This window comes from Vitis vinifera, chromosome 6 (assembly GCF_030704535.1).
Source record: "Vitis vinifera cultivar Pinot Noir 40024 chromosome 6, ASM3070453v1".
Classification (NCBI taxonomy): domain Eukaryota; kingdom Viridiplantae; phylum Streptophyta; class Magnoliopsida; order Vitales; family Vitaceae; genus Vitis; species Vitis vinifera.
The window spans coordinates 20,582,922-20,608,020 of NC_081810.1; the positions used below are offsets into that span (position 1 = coordinate 20,582,922).

Consider the following 25,099-nt stretch of genomic DNA (forward strand, 5'->3'; position numbering starts at 1 on the left):
TTTTTCCTTTCGCATTAGAGGTTTTTCCAAGTAAAAAATTGTGGTATCTGATTTATTTTTTCATTATATGAGTTTATTTATTTATTACTACTAGTTGATATTACCTATTTAATTTTGCACAAAGAAAAGGTAGAAAAATCTTAGTGTTTGTTGAAATATTGTAGATTTACCCTAACACTAAGTTATTATTATTATTATTATTCATTTTTAACAAAAAAAGAAAGCAATTATGCTTTTACAAAGATATCCATATCCATACTTTTAACATATGCTAAAGTAGTTTTTTAAATATATATATATATATATATATATATATATATATATATTGTAATTTTATTATAATATTACTATTCATGTTTCACTAAAAAAAATATTTATTTTTTAATTTATTTGTAATTACAAAACTAATTTCATTTTAAATAAGACTTAAATTAAATTAAATTCATACTATACAAATTAAATTTATAAGGCTTTTATAAGAAAATTTGTTTTAAAAACAACTTATCCAAACAAGTTTTTGTTTTTTATTTTTAAAAACAATTTCTTAAAGACACTTATCTGTATCTTGTTTCCACACATGCCCTCAATTTTTAAAAAATGCCCCAACGTATATGTGAATTTTATTGCTCACATGGATGAGTTAATGATGTGAAAGAGAAGAAGATAAGAGGCATTAAATCCTTGGAAAAATAATGAATAATTTGTGATGATGAGAAATGGCACTTAGAGGTTGGTAGGTATTGGAGAATTAATGCAACTCTACTGTTGAATCCCCACGTAGCTCATGGACCACATGTGAGTGGAGCCAATTCATCTACCATTTTGGAATTTGGACTGTAGTTCATATTTTTAGTTACTCCAAACGAAGATTATGCAACATCCAAAAACTTTTTAGATTTTTCTTGCAAAGCTCCCTCTGGGTAGCCCAACCAATCTATTTGTCATCCTACGCAAATAAGTAATCATAATTTTTAAATTCAATTTTTTTTCTCAGTTATAGATTTATTTAGGCTATATTTGATTCTCATAGAGTTTAAAGAAAAACATGAGAAAAAGGAAAAAAAGTAAAATAATAATAATAATAATAATAATAATAATAATAATAATAATAATAATAATAAAATTAAAGTCAATAAATTATTTTTAAATGTCTTTTCAATTTTTTATTTATTTATTCAACCCTTTTATATAAATGTTAAATAATTTATAAATATACAAGTTTCTTAATAATCTAAGTTATATTTGATTTTCTTTCACATTTATCATAATACAACTAAACAGGAGAATAACATTTTTCTTATCATTTTTTTTCCTTAATATTTTTCGGGAACCAATTCTATACTTAATTTACATGTGATATTCAAATATTATAATTAAGGTTTAGGTCATGCGTAATAATTGATATTTAAATATCATAATTAAGGTTTAGGTGATGCATCAAGGTGTATATGAATGATTGATGTTCATTATTAGTACCAATATCCATTATTCATCTGTTCATCCAGTTATCAACACCACCCCACCCCCCAACTTTACATTGTGATGCGCCCTACATTAAATTCGTTGGACGAAGAAACTAATCATATGATCTGTCATTGGCAAAGTATTTTTAATTTTGAGGGATACATTTTACATTTTGAAGAAATTTTAGAACTACTATCAAAATGTTACCCTATCTAGCCATTTTGATAAACGGCTATCTCCTCTATAAGCAGATATACTTGGCCCCTACATATCAAAATCCTTTCATTCACAAATTCATATGATGTGCTTTTTCACTATCTAGCCATTTATTTTGAAGCCTTATATGCATGCTTGGCAAGTTGAACTACTTTTGCATGCAGTAATGTATAGTATATCATGTGTAGATTTTAATCCATTCTACTATGGTGAGCTTATAATCTGCCTTTTATGGCAAGGAATTCGGCCAGTCAATTCTCAATGTGAATCAACTGACCAAACGCTATGTCTGCCCATTACTGTTCACAGCTTGAATGGTGCGGTTGCTAAATAAATCATTAATGCATGGAAGATTGGTGGTGTGGAGCCGATATATTTTTCTTTCTGATCTACAGATTTATTCTTCCCTTCCATAGCGGAAGATTTTTCTCCAGGAGCATGGAGATAGAGGTGGAAGATGGTGATGGTGGTAGTGGTAGCCGAGGAGGAAATGTGGGGGTGGTGGCTCACTTGGTTTGGGAAGATTTGACAGTGGTGGTGCCAAGTTTTGGGAGTGGAGCCACCAGGAGGGTGCTGCAAGGGTTGAGTGGGTATGCTGAGCCTGGTAGGCTCATGGCTGTTATGGGTCCCTCTGGCTCCGGAAAATCCACTCTTCTTGATTCATTAGCTGGTTATTATTTGCTCTCCTCCTCTCTATTTCATCTCCCAACTGCATGACACATAATAAAGAAAAATGATTAAAAACTTCTATATATAAAGTTTAAAAAAAAAAGAAAGTTTTTAACTTCTAGAGGTATTGTGATGTTGAATTGTGGTGATTGTTTAGGTTGTTGATTGCTTCATTGATTAAGTTCTATGGATGTATGGATGTTAAGAAAAAGTTTCTTGGACTTTTTTTACAGGTAGACTATCAAGAAATGTGATTTTGTCTGGAAATGTTGTTCTCAATGGAAAGAAGAGGAGCCTCGATCATGATGGAGTTGTAAGTAACCTTCCACTTTTTCCTAATTAAAGATTTTCGTTTAAAGTTTGTATAAAAATATGAAAAAGGTCTTGGAAGTTAAAAATTAGGTATTTAAAAGAAATGGCAAGATCAAGTTGATATTTTTTTTAAAACATCTTTCTTACTTGTTGTGATTCACTTATTATTGGGATCCTGGATTAGTTTGAACGTAATTTTAAGAAACATTTTTAATCTAAAAATATTTTTGAAAAAAATGTAGTCTTTTTTGAGGAACTGTCCTTTAGAACAATTTTTTATTCTTCAAAACAAAAAACACAGAAAACATGTTTGATAATTAAAAATTATTTTCTATTTTATTTATTTATTTTAAGAACAGAAAATAAGGTGATTTTAAAGAACATCTTTTAATTGTTTTATATTATTTTTATTTGTTTTTTAAGAACTATTTTAAGAAATAATTATACAAACATATAGAATAATTTAAAATAAAATACTAGATATAAAAATTATTTTTAAAACATATTTAAAAATATTAAAGATAGTTATTTTAAGTTTTCAAATAGACTTTTGTTCTATAAAGATCATAGAACAATTTTCAAAAATTGTTTTAGAAAACTATTTATTAGAGTTGTTTTTTAAGATAGTTACCAAACATGCCATAGGTATTTGACATAATTTAGGAAACACTTTTAAAAATCTAAAAATACGATTTTATTGAAAGCATTTTTAAGAAAATCATTTAGCAAGACTTTTACAGAAAATAATATAAGTGATTTTCCAACATCACGAGTGATTTTTTAGATCTTTAAAAATGTTTCATAAATTTTGTCAAACTACCTTTTTTTTTTCAAAAGATATTTTTTAAGTTAAAAATATTTCTTAGAATCACTGCTAAACTGACTCTTGATTTAGACAACTTAAAAAAAACGTGTATAATAAAAATAAAAGAAAAACAATCATAAAATAATCCCACGTTATTTACGTTATTTTGATAAAAGGGTAAAAGAAAAAGAAATAATATAAGTTAATACAACACTATTTTTATATAATAATATTTAATGTATATATAATATTAAATATTAATGATATAATGTAAAATTTATTTACTATGAACAATATTAAGCAATATTATTGATAAAAATAAAAATAAATAACCAATTAATTACAAATTTTTACTAGTAAGGTTTGAGGATTTTGTGTTTTTCTAGAAATCATTAAAAATCTCTTTATAAAATAATTGAATTAGGAAATGTTGAACTTAAAGACAAAATTAATTAGGAAAGGAACTTTTCAAAAAAGGAAAGTCCTTCTCAATGTGGCAAGGTTTGAAGTTTTGGATCAATTTAGAGTGCCCCTGAGTCAATCCCAGGGGAAAGTGAAAATTCTGATTGGATAAGAGAAGTTGCAACTTGCATCATATGATCATCTCATTTCTTGCCCTTAAATTTTAAATATATTATTATTTTTTGTATGATAAAATAATTTATAAAATATGTAATAACTAACTTTAATCTTCAATTACAAATATGATTTTTTTTTACATCATTTACCATTGTAAATATACTCAAATACTAAAATATTAAGGACTAACTGTTTTTAAAATAAATTTGAAAAATGGTTTTTAAGAATAGTTTTGGAAAGCTATTTTTTAATTTTTATAAAACAAAAGTTTGTTTGAAAATTTAAAATATTGTTAACCTATTTTTAATATTTTAAAATTTTGCTTTAAAAATATTTTTTATATTTACTATTTTATTTTTAATTATTCTACATATTTATATAATTATTTTTTTAAATAACAAAACAACTCAAAAATATTATTTGAAAATATCATGTTTTCTACTTTTAAAAAGAAAAAAATAGAAAATAATTTTTTATTATCAAACGTATTTTCAATATTTTTTTATTTTGGGAAACAAAAAATTGTTCTAAAAAATAGTTCCTAAATGATCCTAAGTTTTTTCCTTCTTTCTTTCTTTTCCTATATAAATGTTATGTGCATATGTTTAAATAATTCGCAAAAGGTTTGAAAATTTATGGAATTTTTATTGAAAGATCGAATATTATAGGAGCCCAAAATGGAAATAGGGGTAAGGTTCAATTGTCATTAATTGATTAATCATAAATTGTTCATCAAAACCTCACAATAATTTTGATGCAAGAATTTTTTTTTCAATAAATAATTGATTTTTTTTCAAATATATACAATGCTTTTATCAATTTAAATATGTGATACTTATATAAAAAAATCAATTTAAATATATATGCAATGCTTATATCAATTTTAATATATATATATATATATATATATATATATATATATATATATATATATTTATCAATTTTAAAATCAATCCATCAATTTAAAAAAAAATTATATCGATATTCAAATACTTATTATCTAGAACTCTTTTAACTTATGAAAGATACAAAGATGGTTTGAAGAAACTCAAATACAACTTTTTTTTTCTCTTTCTTTTTTTTATAGCCAAACAAAAATGAAAAATTCCAACAAGGGATATGACAATATCATATCGAAATGCAAACTCCACAATATATAAAAAGTAATTCTCAAAAGCATGTGCCCTAAGTTATTAGAATTAGGAATGTCATCTCAAGCGGGAAGAGTTTATAAAAGTTAGGCTAAAAATTAAAAGGGTGTTTGATAAAATTTAATAATTATTATTTAATTATTTAATTTGATTTTAAGTTAAATTATTTTTAATTTATTGATTTAACCTACTTAAAAAATTAAATTAAGTCATTAAATTAATTTACTAATCCTCAAATATAAGGTAGTTTTTGTTTTTAACTTAATTCTAAATAAAACTTAAAACTAAATAGTGCTTAAAAATATTAAATATTAAGCTATTTATTTTTATAATATTTTATTTCTATTAAGTATTAAAAAATAAGTTATAAAAATGTAAAAAAATTATAATGTTATTTTTTCACTAAGTTAAAAAATTATAATAAGTTATAAAAATGTAAAAAAAAAAAAAACAAATAATTTAAAATATTAAAAGTAAATTGCTTTTGACAAAAAGTTAAAAAAAACAAATACCCTCTAAGTCTAACAATCTCCAAAGCTAACCCAAGTTAAATAGCTTTGGCGAAAGACCTATCTTAGTTATGAAAATTACAAATATGCATTGGGCCTCACTATTCATACTTAAAAATGCATGTTGAAGATTACTCTCCACTAACATGATGTCATACATCTTTGTCTTTGATCTTTGAAGCATGTAAAGATCTATATTGTTGACTCATGCCCAATTGGTGTCTCAGCTGATTTGTGTTCAGCTGGTGCTCCTTGATTGAGGAAGTGATCAACAAAATTTATACCTATAACACCATACACTAGGGTAGCAAATACAAAACTACTATAGTATAGTGGCTCTAGGATCGTTCACTGGGAATGATTTGCAAGCAATCAATGATACCAATTCCAAGTGAATTGGTCTTGTTTCATTTCACGGTTAGCTTAAGAAGTAAAACACAAACTTTGATTGGTAAAGGTTGAGACTTAAACTAACTAACTTAACAGAAGTTTGGAATAATTTAGGAAGAAAAACATTCCTTGGAGATTTAGGTTCACTGGGGTGGTTCCTCACGCAAAAGACATAGCTCCGGTCAGATGGTTCATTTCCTCGCATTAGAGATTCAACTTAGAGTCAATTCTCTAACCGGTGATGTACAGAGACTCCTTCAATTAGATTTCACTTTAATTCTCTCACTGATGCAACTTGCAATGGTTCATGCCTCTCACGAGCACTTACCATTCAAGGTGATCTTTAACCTTGGACTTCCCTTCACAAACTCGCAAGAGATAACTAATGGATGTCTCCTAGGAGTCCAAAAGCTTACCAAGTGTTGGTAATTCCAGAAAATCCTACCTTGAAGACACCTACCAGAGGCTCGCAAGGGGTAAACTAGTGCATTTCCATGGTTGGAAATCACTTGCCTTACCAAGTGTTGGCCCAGGTGACTCCAAGGTGTTTTAAGTTAACTAAAAACATAGAAATCACTAAAGGATTTCACTTCCTCTTCATTAATAGCTAAAACCACAGAGCTTTGCATTCTTGCACTTGGAACCTTCCCCGGCAACCTCAGCTCCAAGGAATTGGAGGTTTAGTTACTCATTCTCTGGGGAAAACTCCTCAGAGAATTCATAACTTAGAAATAAAATGAAAATACAAAGTGAGAAGGTAAGGCAGTAGAAAGAAAATAGACTTTACTAGCTTACCAAACGTTTACAGAAGGAACTCCTCTCCTGAGAACAGGCTCCCGAGAGGTAAATATATCAAAACAATATAAAACTAATTGTTACCAAGATATTTGGTCTTTTTACTAACTTAAAAACTAAGGAATCATGTAATTGGTGGTTTACAAGGAGTATTTTGGGATTTAGACAACAAAAATCTAATGGAAAATATCTCCCAATGTCGGTAGCAAGCTTCGGGAGGCTTCAGGAGCCATTTCGCAGGAGAAAAGTGGTGTCTGCGAAATTTCGCAGACACCTGAGAGGGCTGCGAAATATTTTCGCAACACCAAGCTATCTTCACCAGGCTGCAAAGTTGGCTTCCACCTTGAGGTTTCCAGCTCCCTTCTCGCGGCATGGTTCGTGAATCGTCAGAAGGAGAAACACTTTACTGTACAAAAGTGCTGCGAAATTCTCGCAACAAATGGCTGATTCCGCAACACTTTAGAGTGATTGACTTGTAATGGCTGCAACTTCTTCGTTTCAACTCCGAATCGCGTACCGTTTGAAGCATTGGATTGTTGACTTCCTGAGCTTTGAAATGGTGTATAGCATGCATCATTTGGACTTCAGAAAGTGCTCGAAAAGTGGCTGCTACGACTGTCATCAAGAATAGGCTTTATGACAGATTCTCTTTGCTTTTTCTCCTTGCAATCCGGAATCACTCTTGGCAATTGAATTCTAAGCTTTGCACAAGATTCCTCATAGCTCTCCTCATTCTTGACTTGCTTTGGTGATCAAAATACTAACAAAAACACCAAAACTTACACAAAGTGATCAAAATTGCTTTAAAGGATCCTTAACATGCCAATTGAGTTAAAAGGCCTAAATTACTACTCAAAAGTGTTAAAAAGGATTAATTAAAGGCTATCAAATAGCACTTTTTGAGTAGTAATCACTCCCCCCAACCGACATATTGCTAGTCCCTTAGCAATATAGGAGAGAAAAATGAAAATAAATAGCAACTAATCTAAAATTTACAACATCATGCTAAAAGAAAATAATTCTTAAGTGGCATGATGATCTAATTCTCACATGAATCATTAAAGAAATACAAACCCAAATCTCAACAAGAGTCATAACAAACTATGCTAGACACTATCAGTCAAGGGTGTGCATTATGCAAACTGAAGTTTTAAAATCATTTCACTTTCTAAGAACTAAACTTCAATCTTCCACAAAAATCTATGTGTATTGGTTCCTTAGCTTCCGAGAATAATATGCTAAACTAGTCTCACCCCCCAACCTATCTCTTTTCAACACTTTAGCAAACTGACCAAAATCAATAAGAAAAGAACACACTTTCATTTTTTTTTTTTTTTTTTTTTTTTCAAGGTAGCTTTATGGGGTACTCTTTCTGACTTGTCCATGTAATGGGGGTCCATCGATGACTCCCAACCAATTAAGGTTTAGGGCACCAATTTTTAAGGATCTTTCAACCACTAACTCCTCGGATTTTTCCCCGGACTTTTAAGAATGAATTTCTAATACCCAAGCATCTACCATATGCTAACTCTACCTATTCACCCTTGTAACGAGCATTGAGGTCAATGACTCCCAACCAATTAAGGTTTAGGGCACCAGGCTTTAAAGGCTTTCACCATATGCCCCTCAGACCTTGCTCGGGTTTCAAGGCAAGCAAACAACTTTCTTTATTTCAAAGGCTCATTGGCCTTTTGTAGGGTGTTTCAATTTTTATCAACTGAGGTCAAATATACCAAGTCCCAAAATTATCCTAAGTCAAGAGGGAAATAGCTTTTCATCTTATAATCGGAAACTAATGTGTACAGTGTGTGGATAACTTAAAGTGGAAGAACTCAATTCAATTACAGTAGAAGTTTCAACAATTGAACCACTTTAGTAAGTATAATCCATACTCTAAGTCAAGTGAAAAACAACAGTTCAATTTCTCTTGGTTTAATTTGAAAATTTTCCTCAAAATTCATGGAGAATAGAGTAACACTAGTAAAACGTAAAATCTACAACTAATTAACCAATATAATTGCAATACCAAAAAGATTTAGCATACTTCCTTCCTCATACCCCCCAACCGAACTGAGCATTGTCCTCAATGTGATTTGAGTGACTGTAATAAAAGGGAGGAAGTGGTACCTCCATGCTGATATCAAATTCGAATATTGATTGGGGAAAACCACATGTTTCAAAAAGAATAGAATATGTGAGAAAAGGAAATAAGGAGAACTTAATGCTAACTTTTAACAAGAAAAAATTCAACTTCTATTACTTTGAGTTCATTTGATTACAATGCTAAGGACAAGTAACACAAGGAATCCCATATATAGTACCAAAATACTGGGATTTCATTTCAACTAAAACAAAACAAACATGCATAAAAACATAAAAAAAACAAATATATATAATGTCTGATGAGTAGGGTGATGGTGCTAAGCAGAAGGATCTGCCTCCTCAGTAGGTGGATCAGTTGGGGCTTCGGGCTCTGGAGGATGAGACTCTGAAGGCTGAGAGTGTGGCTCTGGTGGAGTCTCAGTGGAGGGCTCTACAGCTTGTGGCAGATCGAAATGGACTTGAAGCTGCCTTAGGATGGCAGCTTGTTGAGCCTGAGAGGCTAACATCTGCTCCTGGCATGCTTTGATGGCTGCCAACTCCTGAGCAAGATTGCTCTGGGAAGCTGTAAGAGTCTCCAATGCTCGGCACAGCTCTCGATATTCGGATATAGGGATGGCCATCCTCGGCTCAGCTGATGTGGATGGCTGTGATGCAGCTGGGGTAGCTGGTGGAGCTCGAGGGATGGCAGGAGTAGCAAGTGTTATACCTTCAGGTATACGTCTTGGGGAGGCTCTCCTTGCAGCTGGCTGAGGCTGCCCTGGTTGATCAACTTTGTAGGCCGTCATATTATTCCATTTATCAAGGGTAAATGGCTCACGGCATATTCTCTTTTTCTCCAGCTGAGGCTCAGCTGGGTATCCTAGATGTTCCAAAATTTGGCATAGCAGCAGTGGGAAGAGGAGTGGAATGCAATCTGCTCTTTGAAGCTTCTTCTTGTGAACCTTTTCCTCAAAGTATAGAAGGGCTGCCATGATCAGATGATGAGGCCCAAAGAAGAATCCTTCTGACATCTTGTACAGAGCTTCCAGGAGAACTCCCCTTCTTTGGGTCCAATGCTGCAGGGGATATATATTATGCCTCAAAAAAGCATCAATCAAAAACATAACTGGAGGTAGCTCCCCCCTCAGCAAATGTGATCGATTTGCAGCTCCTCTAGTTAGGGTGCGAACCATCTCTAGCTCAGTAGGATTTGCCCAAGCTTTAAAATTGTCGAATTGGGTTGGCTCAAAAGGAATTTGCAGGGCTTCAGCAATATGTCTTGCTCCCAAAATACCATGTCTCCCATCAATTGTGAAATGGATCAGAGTTGGATTTCTTACCTCTTTGGTTGTCATGGACTGGTAGAAATCCGTGGCTATCCGATGATAGAAAAAGTCCCTTGGAGCTAGCAGATGCTCCATATGGTACCTCCTCAGCAGCTGGAATGATTGGGCTAGCTCTGGCCTCACTCTGAATGCTGCTAAGTCGAAGCAAAGCTCAGAATGGAATGCCCGAGTTCGACAATCCAGGTTTCCTTCGATTGGGGGCTGAGGCAGCATTGGCCTCCTAATCACTTCTTCCAGAGGTGCTTCAGCTGCAATTTGGGGCTCTGGAATTGGCGCTTGAGGCTCCTGAGCTTTTTCTTGGGATGCCGGAGATGGTACCGGCGATGGAATTGGAGTTGCTTCTGGTGAGGGAATTGGCGAGGGAACCGGTGACGGCACTGGAATTTGTACCGGTGAAGGATTTGGTGAAGATACCGGAGATTGAACCGGTGTTAGCTTTGGGGATTTCTCAGGGGATTGCTCAGTCAAATCAATTGGTTCAGAGCTCTCAACCCTGGTTTTCTTCTTCAATGGCTGACCGCCTGACCTTATTAAATATCGCCTTGCCGGCGGCTTTGGTGGCGTCGGCTTCACTGAAGGAGGATTTGGTCTCGACGACGAAGGCTTTGGAGCAGGTTCTGGAACAGAACCTGGACTTGGCTCCTTTCGCAGACTCCTTTTGCGGTTCGAAGGGGATGAAGACTTTGCCCCTCGCGTTCGTGCCATTTTGGAATATCGATCTTTGGCCGGCGCTGCTAAACGGAGAAGACGACCGGAGAAACGGACGACGTGGCTTGGCGAAGAAGACGAAGGGGCTGCGAGAATGGTGCTCTAATTTTTGAAACCCTTTTCGCAGCACTTTTGACCGGTATAAATAGGAAAAACGGAAGCTCAGGGGTCAGTTTAAGTTTCGCAACAAAACGCCAATTTCGCAGCAACTTGCCATTTTCGCAGCAACTTCGCAGTGAGTTTCGCAGCTGCGAAATTGATGTCACTGTGCTGCGGAGTGGCACTCGTGTGCCAAAACCACTTTCGCAATTGCGAAATGCCCTGCGGAATGGGACTTTTGGTGCGAAATCACGCTTTTCCATTTCGCAATGAGTTTCGCAGCTGCCAAATGGATGCTACTGTACTGCGAAGTGGCACTCGTGTGCCAAATTCACTTTCGCAGCTGCGAAATACACTCGCAGAGGCTTCTACAGTGCTGCGGAATGGTTTGGCAACAAAATGCCGATTTCGCAGAAGTTTCCTTCACCCTGCGAAATTTCGCAGAGCTCTGTTTTTCCCCTGTTTTTGCTCTGTTTCAGCTCCAATTTCGGCCCGATTTTTTTTCTTTCAATCTCCTTGAAATTTCTTCCACCTAGGATCATATAAAACGATTAAAACACACCTAAAAACATTATTTAAGATCAAAAACTAAGATCAAAAGTATGGAAACAACTTGAAAATTTACAAAATTTACAAAAATTTTGGACTGTGGTAAAACCACGCCCAGCAAACCCATTTCACTTAGGCTTTTTGAGGTTCAAGGAGGTTGATTGCCTCCTTTTCTGATTTGAATGACTCCATGAATGGCTTGAGACGATATCCATTGACTCTAAAGCTGTCATTGCCATTGGAATTCAATAAGTCCACCACTCCATTGGAATATACTCGGTGAATAACAAATGGACCAATCCACCTTGATTTGAGCTTCCCAGGAAAGATATGAAGTCTTGTGTCATACATCAAAACTTTTTGCCCTTCCTGAAATTCCTTGTTGGAGATGAGTTGATCATGCCACTTCTTCATCCTCTGTTTTGCAACTTTGGAATTGATATAAGCATTATTTCTTAATTCCTCCATCTCATTAAGGTCTAGAAATCTCTTTTCTCCGGCCTTGATCAAGTCCATATTTAGCTTCTTTATTGCCCACCAAGCTTTGTATTCAACTTCCACAGGGAGATGGCATGCTTTGCCATAGACAAGACGATAGGGAGATATCCCAAGAATAGTCTTATAAGCTGTTCTATATGCCCACAATGAATCATGAAGCCTAATAGACCAATCTTTTCTGTTGGAATTCACCACTTTCATCAAGATGTTCTTTATTTCCCTGTTAGCTAGCTCAACTTGCCCGGAAGTCTGAGGATGATAAGGTGTGGCTACCTTATGCTTCACTCCATACTTGGATAACAGAGCTTCAAAAGGTTTATTACAAAAATGAGCACCTCCATCACTGATTATGGCCTTGGGCACCCCAAATCTTGAGAAAATGTTCTCTTTAAGAAACTTGAGAACCACCCTGTGATCATTTTGTTTACAGGGGATTGCCTCAACCCATTTAGAAACATAATCTACCCCTACCAAAATGTAAGAATTACCAAAAGACATTGGGAAAGGTCCCATGAAGTCAATGCCCCATACATCAAATAACTCAACTATTAGAATGGGGTTCATAGGCATTTGATTTCTTTTTGTTAGCTTTCCAAGCCTTTGGCATCTATCACAACTCCTACACATGATGTGGGCATTTTTGAAAAGAGATGGCCAAGTAAACCCTGACTGCAATACCTTCATAGCTGTTTTCTGAGAGGCAAAGTGGCCTCCACATGCATTCTCATGACAATGAGATAGAATCCCTTGCTGCTCATCTTCAGGGACACACTTCCTAATGATTTGATCTGCACAATACTTAAAGAGAAAGGGCTCTTCCCAATAATAAGAATGAATTTTGGCAAAGAAGTGCTTCCTGTCCTGTGCATTCCACTCACTTGGAATTTTACCCGTTACTAAATAATTAGCAATATGAGCATACCAAGGAGTTTTCACTAGGAACATGAGTGATTCTTCAGGAAAATCATCATTGATAGGCAAGGGATGGGAATTATGTGCTATAACTAACCTTGACAAGTGGTCAGCTACTACATTCTCCACTCCTTTCTTATCTTTGATTTGAAGATCGAACTCTTGTAACAAAAGAATCCATCTAATCAACCTTGCTTTTGCATCTTGCTTTGTCAATAAATACTTCAAGGCTGAATGGTCAGTAAACACAATGATGAAAGACCCCACTAAATAAGCTCGAAATTTGTCCAAAGCAAATACCACAGCTAACAATTCTTTCTCTGTAGTTGTGTAGTTCCTCTGAGCTTCGTTTAGTGTTTTACTTGCATAGTAAATCACATAGGGCTTCCCATCTTCTCTTTGGCCAAGCACAGCTCCTATAGCAAAGTCACTGGCATCACACATCAGTTCAAAATGTAATTGCCAGTTAGGGGCTCTCACTATTGGAGTTGTTATTAGAAACTTCTTCAGTTGATCAAAGCTATGCTGACACCTTTCATCCCATATAAACTTAGTATCCTTAGCTAACAGCTCACAAAGAGGTTTTGAAAGACTTGAAAAACCTTTTATAAACCTTCTATAGAACCCTGCATGGCCAAGGAACTGTCTTACTCCTTTCACAGTTGTTGGAGATGGTAATTTGGCAATAAGCTCCACTTTTGCTTTATCAACTTCAATGCCTTTTTCAGAGATGATATGGCCAAGGACAATTCCTTGACGTACCATAAAATGGCATTTCTCCCAATTCAGCACCAAATCTTTTTCAATGCATCTATGAAGAACTGCTTCCAAATTAACCAAGCATTCCTCAAATGTACCTCCATATATGGTGATGTCATCCATGAAAACCTCCATAATTCTCTCCACCATATCACTGAAAATACTCAACATACATCTTTGAAATGTAGCAGGTGCATTGCATAAACCAAAAGGCATTCTTCTATAAGCAAATGTTCCAAATGGACATGTAAAAGTGGTCTTTTCCTGATCTGCCAAATCAATTTCAATCTGAAAATACCCTGAATACCCATCCAAGAAACAATAGAATGGATGTCCAGAGACTCTCTCCAGCACTTGGTCAATAAATGGCAATGGAAAATGATCCTTCCTGGTGACAGCATTCAGCTTTCTATAATCAATACACACCCTCCAACCTGAAGTGAGGCGTGTAGTAATTTCTTCCCCTTTTTCATTTTGAATCACTGTGATCCCTGACTTCTTTGGTACCACTTGAGTAGGACTCACCCAAGGGCTATCAGAAATAGGGTAAATGATTTCTGCTTGAAGTAGCTTCAGCACCTCAGCTCGCACCACCTCTTGTAGATGAGGATTCAACCTTCTTTGAAATTGACGAATTGGCTTTGCTTCCTCCTCCATATATATATGATGAGTACAAACTAAAGGACTAATGCCTTTCAAGTCAGATATTTGCCATCCTATTGCCTTCTTACACCTCCTAAGAACTTCCATTAAACAATTCTCTTGATGACTGGTCAGAGATGAGGATATCACAACAGGACATTGATTATTTGCTTCAAGATATGTATATTTCAGCTCCACAGGTAAAGACTTCAGATTGAGTTTTGGAATTTCTTTTTCAATAGCTACCTCCTCTTCTTCATTGAACAGAGGTAGAATTCCTTCTATCTTTCTCCAACTTTGTAGAGTAGCAAGCCCAATAGGAGATTCAGAAAAACCTTCCTCAATATCCTCAAGATTTTCATTCAACTTATCTTGCATATGTTGATTACAGTGCTCCTCCACCAAAGTATCAATAATACATAGCTCTTCTGGACCTTCTTCTTCTTCCGGAGTGATTTGCTTTTTAGACATATAGAAAATATTTAGATCCAGTGTCATGTTACCAAAAGTGAGTTGCATAAGCCCATTTCTACAGTTGATGATTGCTTTGAAGTTGCAAGAAATGGCCTTCCAAGGATGATAGGAACTAAATTAGCTTCCTTTACAGTTGGATCAGTATCAAGAACAACAAAATCTACAGGATAGTAGAAATTATCTACTTGAACCAATACATCCTCAATTACTCCTCTTGGAATTTTCACTGATCTATCTGCCAGAGATAAGGTGATTGCTGTTGGCTTCAACTCTCCAAGCCCTAGTTGCTTGTAGACAGAATATGGAAGCAAATTCACACTTGCTCTCAAGTCTAGCAAGGCTTTCTCCACTACCTTTCCTCTAATCATGACTGAAATGGTAGGACTTCCAGGGTCTTTGTACTTCAAAGGAGACTTGCATTGTAAGATTGCACTTACTTGCTCAGTCAAGAAGGCTTTCTTGTTTACAGTCAACCCTCTTTTGATAGTACACAAGTCCTTTAAGAATTTTGCATACGTTGGAACTTGTTTGATCATATCCAACAGTGGAATATTAACTTTCACTTGTCTCAAGACTTCAAGGATTTCAGATGCATTTCTAACCCCCTTTTTCCCCTGTAATGCTTGAGGAAAAGGTGGAAAAGTTGATTTCTTCAGCATTTCTTCCTTCAGAAACTCCTTCTCTGGAATTGCTTTGATTGTTGAATCAGAGTCCTTCTTTTCTTCACTGATCTCACCCTCTGGTTCTTCCATTTCCTTCCCTTTCTTTATCTCTTCTTCTTTCTCAACATGTGGCTTGGGTGTTGGCTGCTCAATTTTCTTACCACTCCTTAGAGTGATCAAAGCTTTCACATCTTTCACCTGTGATGATTCTCCCTCATGGCTTTCCACTTCATGGACACCTTTGGGATTTTGGTGAGGTTGAGAAGGAAATCTTCCTTTTTCTTGCAGTGTATTCAAATTTGTAAGCCTTGAAATTGAATATTGGATGTTATCAAACTTTTGGTTCATATCATTTTGCATTCCATCCATTCTTTTGTTCAACACACTCTCCATTCTATCCATTCTTTGATCAACTCGAGCATTGGTGGCTTCTTGCTTTCCCACAAAATCTCCCACTACCTTGCTGAGATTGGCTATTATTTGTTCAATACTTGAAGATTGCTGAGATGGTGGATCCGGCTGTTGGTATTGAGTTGCTCTGGCCTTCCATGAGAAATTTGGATGATTCCTCCAACTTGAATTGTAGGTATTTCCATAAGGAGCATTGTTATTGGGCCTAAATTGTCCAACAACATTTGCTTGATCTCTATACATTTCCCTTTCAACTGAAATTGCAGGGCACTCCTCCACCAAATGTTCAAATGATTGACAATTGGGACACAACTTCACTTGCACTGGTGCTTCAGCAACAGCTTGCACTTCATGTATTCTTTTCAGCTCCAACTCCTCCAATCTTCTTGTCATAGCTGCCAACTTTGCTTTCATGTCATCATCTTCTTTCAAATTATACATCCCAGCCTTTGCATTGTAAACATTCAACTGAGACTTCATCTTTCCTACTTCTCCTTTAGTTGGTTCATCCCATCCCCTTGAAACATCAGCTACATAGCTCAAGAAATCCATAGCTTCCTCTGGATTTTTGCTCATGAAATCTCCTCCACACATTGTCTCGAGAAGTTGCTTCGTTGAGGATGACATACCATCATAGAAATAACTCACCAATAGCCAAGTATCAAAGCCATGGTGAGGACAAGCATTTATAGCTTCCATATATCTTTCCCAACACTCATAGAATTTCTCATTCTCTTTAGTTGAGAAATTTGAAATTTGCCTTTTCAAGCCATTTGTTCTATGAGTAGGAAAAAATTTCTTGAGGAATTCAGCTTGTAAATCAATCCAAGAGCGGATACTCCTTGGCCTTAAAGAATTAAGCCAAATTTTGGCCTTATCCTTTAAAGTGAAAGGAAATAACTTAAGCCTCATCAAATCAATTGAAGCTCCTCCCTCTTGGAATGTATTACAAACATCTTCAAATTCCTTGATGTGTGCATACGGATTCTCACTTTCCATTCCATGGAAAGTTGGTAGAAGTGGAACAAGATATGGTCTGATCACTAGCTGCTCTGTAGGGGGCACTATACATGATGGTGCACTCATACGAGGTGGATGCATACGGTCCCTCATTGATCTGAATTCATTGAGATTGTCTTGACGACCTTGGTGACTATGCTGATCTTCAGGTGCAGCCTCCATGATATTCAAGATTACTTCAAATTCTCCTCTCTGAGGTGTATCACACTTAACAAGCCTACCTCCAATGTCTCGTATCCACTTTGGCATACACAACTAGTATTCAGCTGCAACTTAAATAAAAACAGAGGACACAAAGAAAAACAGGGCTACAACAACAAAATTAAACTAGACTAAAATTTAAAAAGATAAACTTAGATTATGAATTAACAAAGAAAGAATGAAAATTAGTAAAGTGAAAGAAACTTTACCAACTTGTGATGAAAATCACAAGTGCTCAACAATGGTATCACAATGAACTTGACACTCATTCCCCGGCAACGACGCCATTTGACTCAGGCCCAATTGGTGTCTCAGCTGATTTGTGTTCAGCTGGTGCTCCTTGATTGAGGAAGTGATCAACAAAATTTATACCTATAACACCATACACTAGGGTAGCAAATACAAAGCTACTATAGTATAGTGGCTCTAGGATCGTTCACTGGGAATGATTTGCAAGCAATCAATGATACCAATTCCAAGTGAATTGGTCTTGTTTCATTTCACGGTTAGCTTAAGAAGTAAAACACAAACTTTGATTGGTAAAGGTTGAGACTTAAACTAACTAACTTAACAGAAGTTTGGAATAATTTAGGAAGAAAAACATTCCTTGGAGATTTAGGTTCACTGGGGTGGTTCCTCATGCAAAAGACATAGCTCCGGTCAGATGGTTCATTTCCTCGCATTAGAGATTCAACTTAGAGTCAATTCTCTAACCGGTGATGTACAGAGACTCCTTCAATTAGATTTCACTTTAATTCTCTCACTGATGCAACTTGCAATGGTTCATGCCTCTCACGAGCACTTACCATTCAAGGTGATCTTTAACCTTGGACTTCCCTTCACAAACTCGCAAGAGATAACTAATGGATGTCTCCTAGGAGTCCAAAAGCTTACCAAGTGTTGGTAATTCCAGAAAATCCTACCTTGAAGACACCTACCAGAGGCTCGCAAGGGGTAAACTAGTGCATTTCCATGGTTGGAAATCACTTGCCTTACCAAGTGTTGGCCCAGGTGACTCCAAGGTGTTTTAAGTTAACTAAAAACATAGAAATCACTAAAGGATTTCACTTCCTCTTCATTAATAGCTAAAACCACAGAGCTTTGCATTCTTGCACTTGGAACCTTCCCCGGCAACCTCAGCTCCAAGGAATTGGAGGTTTAGTTACTCATTCTCTGGGGAAAACTCCTCAGAGAATTCATAACTTAGAAATAAAATGAAAATACAAAGTGAGAAGGTAAGGCAGTAGAAAGAAAATAGACTTTACTAGCTTACCAAACGTTTACAGAAGGAACTCCTCTCCTGAGAACAGGCTCCCGAGAGGTAAATATATCAAAACAATATAAAACTAATTGTTACCAAGATATTTGGTCTTTTTACTAACTTAAAAACTAAGGAATCATGTAATTGGTGGTTTACAAGGAGTATTTTGGGATTTAGACAACAAAAATCTAATGGAAAATATCTCCCAATGTCGGTAGCAAGCTTCGGGAGGCTTCAGGAGCCATTTCGCAGGAGAAAAGTGGTGTCTGCGAAATTTCGCAGACACCTGAGAGGGCTGCGAAATATTTTCGCAACACCAAGCTATCTTCACCAGGCTGCAAAGTTGGCTTCCACCTTGAGGTTTCCAGCTCCCTTCTCGCGGCATGGTTCGTGAATCGTCAGAAGGAGAAACACCTTACTGTACAAAAGTGCTGCGAAATTCTCGCAACAAATGGCTGATTCCGCAACACTTTAGAGTGATTGACTTGTAATGGCTGCAACTTCTTCGTTTCAACTCCGAATCGCGCACCGTTCGAAGCATTGGATTGTTGACTTCCTGAGCTTTGAAATGGTATATAGCATGCATCATTTGGACTTCAGAAAGTTCTCCAAAAGTGGCTGCTACGACTGTCATCAAGAATAGGCTTTATGACAGATTCTCTTTGCTTTTTCTCCTTGCAATCCGGAATCACTCTTGGCAATTGAATTCTAAGCTTTGCCCAAGATTCCTCATAGCTCTCCTCATTCTTGACTTGCTTTGGTGATCAAAATACTAACAAAAACACCAAAACTTACACAAAGTGATCAAAATTGCTTTAAAGGATCCTTAACATGCCAATTGAGTTAAAAGGCCTAAATTACTACTCAAAAGTGTTAAAAAGGATTAATTAAAGGCTATCAAATAGCACTTTTTGAGTAGTAATCAATTGTCTTTAAACATCTCTTATGTTATGATGTTGTGTCATTTAGACAAAGATGTTCTAAATACATCATAGGGTCACCTAGATGCTCATGGAATATGGATGTCCCCCTTATGGCAAATAATGAGGGGATCTATCCTACTTCACCTCTTGGTGAAGTCAATATTATATGCACCTCAAGGAGATAAATATTGCTTTCTTATTATAGGAAAGAGTAGATATTTCTTCTATTTATGGCTAGACAATCCCCTACTACACTCTTGAATGTGTCATTCTTGACACATCTTGATGTTAATATGTTTTGTCCAAATAAGAAGTAGGTATCCATGGATCCAAAATGGATTCGGTACATTTAAGTGGTAGATTCGACATTTCCCATTATTGAGCACACTAAAACTGGTTTGAGGGACTTCGTTTGGTGATTAGATTAGAAGTTCATGAAAACAAGATTGACATGTATTGAGCCCATTTTGACCAAAATGAGATTAACATGAAACCATTATATTTTTGTGATATGTTATCTCCGAGAGTTTTACATCATCTTCGAACAATTAATGTGAGAATTACTATTTTAAGTACTATAAAAATGCTTCATTTTTTTGTAAAATAAAATAAGAAAGAAATTTTTGTTGTCACATAGCCTGTCCTTGATTCCAGTGCTATTCTCTCAAACCTCCTCTCACCTTTCATTTAGTCTCCTGGCAAGCTCTTGATATTTCATTATCTCACATGGCCAGCCTCCAGCAGGTAAAAACTTGGCATAAACAATGAGTTTCAAAAAGAAATTTGAAATTACCAAAAAAAAAAAGTTATTAAATTCTCAACTTGTACCCAAGCTAGGCTCCACCTCAACCCAACCCAGCCCAAGTCATTTATAAGCCTACGCCTCAAGTATCCATACCACAACCTTGGGTTGAAATTAAATTTCTAGCCCAACCTAAGCCTGAACCAAATCTCAAGCCAAGACGGCCTAAACCCAACGCGGCCCAACCCATTGATATGCCTAGGCCTGAGGTATACTCAACACAAACCAATGTGGCCCACAAGTTAGGCCTAACCCTAGCATTAAGGCTTGGGTTAGTCGAGGTATATATCTAGGCTCCAAACCAAGTACACGCCCCAAACCTAAGTCCCAACAAGGGATCCGATACCAACCAAATCCAAGAAGTCCATCAGACGAAAAAGATAACGCTCATAGTCATGGTATGTGCCCAAAATTATTTATTAGAATAGGGATGGATGACAACCCAATTAGGTGGGGTTGTCACAACTCACAAGTTAGACAAAGTGCAAGCTGGAACAGCCTCTCAAGTTGGTTTCTTTGATCACTTGCTCATCCATTCTTGGACTTGTTTCAGGCTTATGTGACCCAAGAAGACGTACTTTTGGGAACTTTGACAGTTAAAGAAACCCTGACTTATTCAGCCCAACTGAGACTTCCAACTATCATGACCAAAGAAAAGGTCAATAGCATTGTAGAGGAAACAATCAAGGAAATGGGACTAGAACATTGTGCTGATCAGCTCATCGGAAGCTGGCATTTGAGAGGCATAAGCAGTGGAGAAAAGAAGAGACTGAGTATTGCCCTAGAGATCCTAACACAACCCCATCTCTTGTTGCTGGATGAGCCTACTAGTGGCCTTGACAATGCTTCAGCCTTCTTTATAACTCAAACTCTTAAAAACGCCGCTTTCAATGGAAGAACTGTGATTTCTTCCATTCATCAGCCGAGCAGTGAAGTGTTTGCACTTTTAGATGACCTTCTTTTATTGTCCAATGGCGAAACCGTCTACTTTGGAGAGGCAAAGATGGCCTTACAGGTACCAAAACGATACTTCATTATTATTATGTGCTTCATTTTCTTCGAAAAATATATGAATATTCTCAATTGTCAAATTTCTAGATTGATATATTTCGAAGCACCCTAAGAATATTGCATGTGCTGATCTCTGCTGGTTATTAAATTTTACAGTTCTTTGCCGAGGCGGGATTTCCATGTCCAAGTAGAAGAAATCCGTCTGATCACTTTCTTCACTGCACCAATTCAAGCTTTGACACGGTCAGGAGCACGTTAATTAGGTCCCATAAAATGCATGTATGTTTGCTGCATGCCATTGTTTTTGAATCAAATCTTCCATGTTTAAGACTCCTTTAGGAGTCCAACTTTATGGATTTCTGCTAACTATACAGGTTTTCTATGGTTCATCCCTGTAAATTTTGTTTCCCACAGGAACCCGAACAGTCATCGGATTCTTTGATGAATTTGGGAGCAGTAGAGATCAAAGCAACACTTATTGAGAAATACAATTGCTCAAAGTATGCAACCAAAACAAGATCCAGGATTCGAGAAATCTCCAACACTGTACGGAACCTTTCAATTATATATGAGCTTAACTGATGAGTTTAGATTACTATTTTTGCCCATTTTTTTGCTTCTTTGGTAGTCGTTCTTCTTTGATAAAATTTTAAGACCTAGTCTTACTATATCCCAGATCCAACTCCTCTTGAAAGATTAATTCTCCATCCCACTAGGGTTTTCATTTATGTCCTCGACATCTTTCCTTTCTTCTGAGGGTGAATCATCACTCGATGTCAAATTAATATGGTTTTGGGAGAAGATTTTCTTTTTGAATTTTTTTTTTCTTCCGTTATCATGTCATTCTAGTTGTTTACACTTTGAAAGGCTTCATAAAAAATATATGACTTTTTGACCAATCAAATAATTGTTTAAAATTATTTGTATTTTTCTAAAATATTCATAGATAGCTTAATTTTATTTTTATATAGGAAAGTAGGAAGTTTGTGGAACCTCTTGGAGTCATCTACACTAGTGAAAGAGTGTGGAAGACTCTATAAAAAAACTTGGAGATGTCCACACATAGTTATAGTAAGGTGGAAGATAAGGAAAGAGTGTGAAGCTATCTAAAGAATTCTAGACAAGTCTTGTAAATACTTGTAAATAACCTCCGTATAGAGTTTTGTAGAAAATTTTTGATTTGTAAGGTTCTAGAGAGTTCCTAAGGTGCTTATAAATAGATGAAAACCTCATTTGGTCAAGACACCAAATAAGTGAAAACTTCATAAGCAACTAGCCTTGTAAAAGCCTCCTTGTGCAATAAAATTTGTTTTCTTTTAAGTGTTGCCTTTACTAAGTTAACGTGCCCCTTATGCTTAGCTTGACACTTTTAAGGAATTAAGCTTTATTGATTACAATTTTGTAGTAGTTATACCAAGCATCATTAATTGCAATTTTGTAATAGTAATCATTATTTAACCAACATATCACATATCTCAATGTGCCAATTTACCATGAGCCAAACCTTTCTAATACTTGAAAAATAAAATTTTCAAATATCAAAAAAGTTAAAAACATTTCCTAAAATTACTGTTAAATATATTTTAAATTTGTCTGTTCAATCAAACTTTGTCCATATTACAAATTGAAAACTTCTTCTATGGTTAGATCAGTATTAATAATTTACCCGATTAAGTCCATAATTAGTGAAGATGACAAAAAATCCCTCACTATCATATGGAAGGTGATAGATCCACAGCTTTTGAATTTCAAAACCCCCGTAACCACACAAATAGTATTTCAAATTGTTTTCTCATTACCCTCATAATCCAGGGATACGTAGAAAGAAACAATTTCCTATTATGGCAAAAAAAAAAAAAAAAATCTATTTCTAGAAGAAAAGCCTCAAAATAAAAAGGCCTGTTACATGAATATTAAACCTTCCGGTCTATCGGATATATCATACAGATATCATTAATCTTGAAGAACCCCAGATCAGTTATTAATGTGTTCTATCTTTTGATAATACACTTTCTTATAGTAATTAATGCCTATATATATATATATATGTATATGTATATATATAATCAAAACTTCATGTGCCATAGCATGAACTTGTGACTGAAAGAAAAGGAGGAAGCAAGGCAAGATGGTCGGTGCAACTTTTAACACTTGTGCGAAGGTCTTTTGTAAACATGTCAAGAGACTGGGGATATTACCGGATAAGGGTATTAGCCTACATTCTTCTATCTCTATCCGTGGGTACCGTCTTTTATGATATTGGCACCACTACAAGCTTTATTGCACTCTTGGCTCGTGTAAATTGCGGCGGTTATGTAATGGGTTTGTTGACATTCCTATCAATTGGGGGCTTCCCCTCCTTCATCGAGGAAGTTAAGGTAAACAACAATTTTTTTAGGGAAAGTTAGAAAAAAAAATTAAGCAATCAATGATTAACATCATTAAAGTATGCATGGCATGGCACTAGTACTGGTTCTAATCTTCTTTTTTCTTTGTTTAGCAGGTTTTTAGTCATGAAAGGACCAAAGGGCATTATGGAAATGCTGTATTTGTTTTATCCAACTTCCTATCTTCATTCCCCTTCTTGGTTGGAATCTCAGTTTCTTCCATAACTATCATTTTTTACATGGGAAAAATTGGGTCTGATTTCTCACATTATGCCTACTTATGCCTAGTTCTATTTGGCTGCATTGCTGCAGTAGAAAGCAGTATGATGCTTGTTGCTTCTTTGGTCCCCAACTACAAGATGGGAATCCTAGTCGGCTGTGGATTTATTGTAAGCAAAGCTACATCTTGAACCCCAAGCAATCAGCTAGCTAGCTTCTTTGTTTATCCATCCATCATCTTCTTCAGTCTAGCACAGGCGGTCCATTATCGATTATATGTCAGCCCTAATCAATGGTTGTCTATGCAGGGCGTTATGATGCTGGCCTCCGGGTACTACAGAAAACAAGATGATATGCCCAAACCTTTCTTGCGCTACCCCATTTCATATATCAGTTTCATGGCTTGGACATTTAAGGTACTTCTTAAAAACAAAATTTTGGATCCTTTTCTTGGAATGATTTAGTAAGATAAATCATTTCAAAGCTTGAAAGGATTAGTGCTTCTTGTCAGTTAGGCCTTTATAAATCAAAAGAGAAGAAATAATCAATCATTGAATGATTTGAGACCAAAGGAACTATATATTCAGATAGCTAATTTGCATTAATGTTATAATGCAAACTCTAGGGATTATACAAGAGTCTTCTGATGGGGCTTGAGTTCGATCCTCTTATACCTGGTGATCCAAAATTGAAGGGGGAGTTCTTATTGAGAACCATGCTTGGAATTTCATTAAGTCATTCAAAATGGTGGGACTTAGCTGCTGTTCTAGCCATTGCCGTATCATACCGACTTCTCTTCCTCGCTGTTCTGAAGCTCAAGGAGCAAGGTTCACCACCGCTTTTGACACTTTACACCAACAAAATTCTGCAACTTCTCCGTAAGAGACAGAAGCCATGTTTGTCTTCCGAAAGGCATCATCCTCCCTATTCACTGTCCTCACAAGAGGGCTTTAGCTCTCCAATAGTCTAGAGCCAGCAAGAGATCAACCATATATTGAATCACAAATTACATGTATTACATATTTTATGGAAGCTAATAATTAACGGACACCATCTCAATAACCAACGAGTTTCATCATTTTTGACTTTGATGGGTGCAAGCATGTGGGTGAAGATGTTGAAATAGTATCACAAAAAAGCTAAGATGCTATTTGATAAGGGTTTCTTAAAACAATTTTAAGTTCTTGGAATAAAAGCATTGAAAAACACATTTGATAATAAAAAAAAATATAAAATACGGTGT

The 25,099-nt window shown here is 35.6% G+C and overlaps 1 protein-coding gene across 2 annotated transcripts; it reads left to right on the forward strand.

Moving 5' to 3' along the window:
* Nucleotides 1-1,806: 1,806 nt before the first annotated feature.
* LOC100249897 (ABC transporter G family member 15) lies at nt 1,807-24,938 on the forward strand. Of its 2 annotated transcripts, none has more exons than XM_019220407.2 (9): nt 1,807-2,350; nt 2,583-2,662; nt 20,793-21,254; nt 21,407-21,529; nt 21,665-21,796; nt 23,338-23,628; nt 23,751-24,026; nt 24,165-24,272; nt 24,482-24,938. In XM_019220407.2, the coding sequence occupies exons 1-9, from the start codon at nt 2,026-2,028 to the stop codon at nt 24,824-24,826; spliced, it is 2,142 nt and encodes a 713-aa protein (XP_019075952.1). In that variant the 5' UTR covers nt 1,807-2,025; the 3' UTR covers nt 24,827-24,938. The 2 variants fall into 2 exon arrangements, with proteins under 2 accessions (XP_019075952.1, XP_002274065.2); XM_002274029.4 differs by having other exon boundaries at nt 23,754-24,026.
* The last annotated feature ends 161 nt before the right edge of the window (nt 24,939-25,099 follow it).